The sequence below is a fragment of the Sceloporus undulatus genome, chromosome 6 (assembly GCF_019175285.1).
Source record: "Sceloporus undulatus isolate JIND9_A2432 ecotype Alabama chromosome 6, SceUnd_v1.1, whole genome shotgun sequence".
NCBI lineage: Eukaryota > Metazoa > Chordata > Lepidosauria > Squamata > Phrynosomatidae > Sceloporus > Sceloporus undulatus.
This window is the reverse complement of record NC_056527.1, coordinates 110,389,519-110,392,146: the sequence shown is the minus strand read 5'-3', so window position 1 is coordinate 110,392,146 and position 2,628 is coordinate 110,389,519. Positions and strand designations below refer to the sequence as shown.

Below are 2,628 nucleotides of genomic sequence, written 5' to 3'. Positions count from 1 at the left end.
TATTATTGAAAATAGAAAATATACAGTGCAAATCTACAGCGTAATGATAATAATAATAATAATAATAATAATATCCATGAGGAATCTTTTCTCAGTTCTTTAACCATTCTTTAAATTTTTGCTTAATAAATGAGACAATTGATTTGTGATTTACAATACACTGATTCAAAGGGGTTTGCTTCACAATAACATTGCTGAATAACCTAATATCAGTCTTCTAAGTGCTTCCTGACAACTAGAACAGTTTTCAACTGACTAAATGAAGGCATTTCAATTTTGCTTCCGTATCACTTCCATTGACCTCCCCACAAACAGCCAGCATCTGTTTTGAAACTTGAAATACAGAATTATGGCCTGAGCACACACATCCAGTTTCAGCCCAATAATTCAAAGGTTTAGCACTACTAATAACATCTAAGACCTCACTGCATGAGAAATGAAAGCCAAAGCAGATTAGCAGAGTTGTGGCTTTCTCATTGCCTCTCTGCATGCTGTCAAAGCACTTCCATTCTCTTCCCAAGAGAGATCATAAAAGCATGTCTTTTGTCATGCTGGAAAAATTCCTTTCGAAGAACTTACATTCTCTCAACCATCTCCCTCAGGAAGGAGAATGGAAGTGCTACAACAGCATGCAGAGAGGCAAGGAGAAAGCTGCAGCTCTGCTGATCCATTTTGGCTTTCTTTTCCCATGCAATGAGGCTGCTAATCAGAAGCAGAGGTTGGCAAGCAGAATATGAGTAAGCTAAACTCCATTTCATTATGCCAGGTCAAAAAATACTTCGCCTAAGGAAAGTGACATTCTTTTTTAGATTCAACAAGATTGTCCATCCCTGTACTAGAATGAAAGGCATGTCTAAGGGCCCTTTCATACTCAACAGTTATAACACCATGATTCCACTTTAACTGCCATGGCAATGTTCTATGCAGGGGCTTGTAGTTTGGTGAGGCACCAGAGCTCCCTGAATGAGAATTCGAAATGCCCCCACTAAACTTCAAATCCTTGAATTCCATAGGAGGAAATCATGGTAGTTAAAGTGGAATCATAGTATTATAATTGTGTGGTATGAAAGCGCCTTAAGTAACTAAGCATGTTAAACAACAGATTTGTAAACAAAGAATTTAAGAATAGCTCTCCTCAAGGCATTTTTTACCTCCTTGTTTCTTAGGCTGTAAATTATGGGATTAAGTAGTGGAGTCAAGATTATGTAGAAAAGAGAGAATATCTTATTGGCATTGGACAGCACCTCTGTTTTCGGTATGAGATAGACAATAATGATTGTGCCATAGAAAACAGACACCACTATGAGGTGAGAGGAGCAGGTGGAGAAGGCCTTTTGCCTCCCAACATTAGATGGGATTCTCAGAATAGCCAATATGATATAGCCGTAGGAGGCCAATGTTAAAACAAAGGGTGGTAGAGAACATAGGCCTGCCAGAAAGGTTGTTATCAGCTCCATCATGTAGGTGTCACTGCATGACAACTTTAGCAATGGCCTGTAATCACAAAAGAAATGGTCAATTGTGTTGGGACCACAGAAGGTTAACTGTTGCATTAAATATATTGTTAGGTTAACCACCATCAATCCATTTAGCCAAGATCCAGCTGCAAGCTGAAAGCAAACTTTGCTGTCCATAAGAGTCAGATAGAGCAATGGTTTGCATATAGCCACATACCGATCATAAGACATTGCTGCCAGGAGGTAACACTCAGTCACCGCCAGGAAGCCAAAAAAGTAATATTGCGTCATGCAGCCAGCAATGGAAATGGTGGTGCTCTGATGGAGGAGGCCAGCAAGCATCTTGGGTACAATGCTGGAACTGTAACAGATCTCTAGGCAGGACAAGTTGCCAAGGAAAAAGTACATGGGAGTGTGAAGGCTGTGATCAAACACCACCAGCACAATGATGAGGATGTTCCCAACCATGGTCACCATGTAGATCACTAGGAAAAGTAGGAAGAAGAGAAATTCCAGGCCCTTCAGGTTGCCAAGTCCCAGCAGGAGGAATTCAGTGACAGATGTACTGTTCTTCAAGTTTTTTGTCAGGTTCATGGTGGTATCCTGAACCTACGAAGTTCATAAAAACACATAGATAATGACCATTAGTCCACCTTGGTCTATATTATGGCAGTAGGTGTCCAGTGCCTCAATCATGTACCATTCCCAGCCCTGCTACCTACAGACCAGCTGAGATCTTTTTTATTCACCTGCTAGCTGATATTTTAACTGGAGATTCGGGGGGGGGGGCACATAGGTTCTGCAAGAGTTGCAGTTCTCTGTGAAATTGATGAGTTGGTCATGATAACTAGCAGCACTGCAATGAATTATGTCATACAAGCACACAGACAGAAATATATTGGATCTAAGCCAGTGATTCCTTCCAAGTGTTTTGGATTTCAGCTGTCAGAATCTCACCCTCTTTGACCCCTGACTTCTCTCTATCAAACTTTCCATACCTTTCTTTCCAATAGCCCTCTATGCTTCTTAAGGTCTTATTGGTCCTTGTATGTCTGTGTGCAGCCTTGCACATTTCTAAATAAAATACTTTATTTACTGACAATTGGAGCTCTCTCTGGAGTTATTACCTGTATACATAGGTGAAAAGATTGCCACAGTTACTCTCCTCCTC

At 40.6% G+C, this 2,628-nt stretch overlaps 1 protein-coding gene across 1 annotated transcript; it reads right to left on the bottom strand.

Annotated features, from left to right (window-relative positions):
- Window positions 1-1,091: 1,091 nt before the first annotated feature.
- LOC121933808 (olfactory receptor 5F1-like) lies at window positions 1,092-2,051 on the bottom strand. Its single transcript, XM_042473801.1, has one exon. The coding sequence runs from the start codon at window positions 2,049-2,051 to the stop codon at window positions 1,092-1,094; it is 960 nt and encodes a 319-aa protein (XP_042329735.1).
- Window positions 2,052-2,628: the final 577 nt, after the last annotated feature.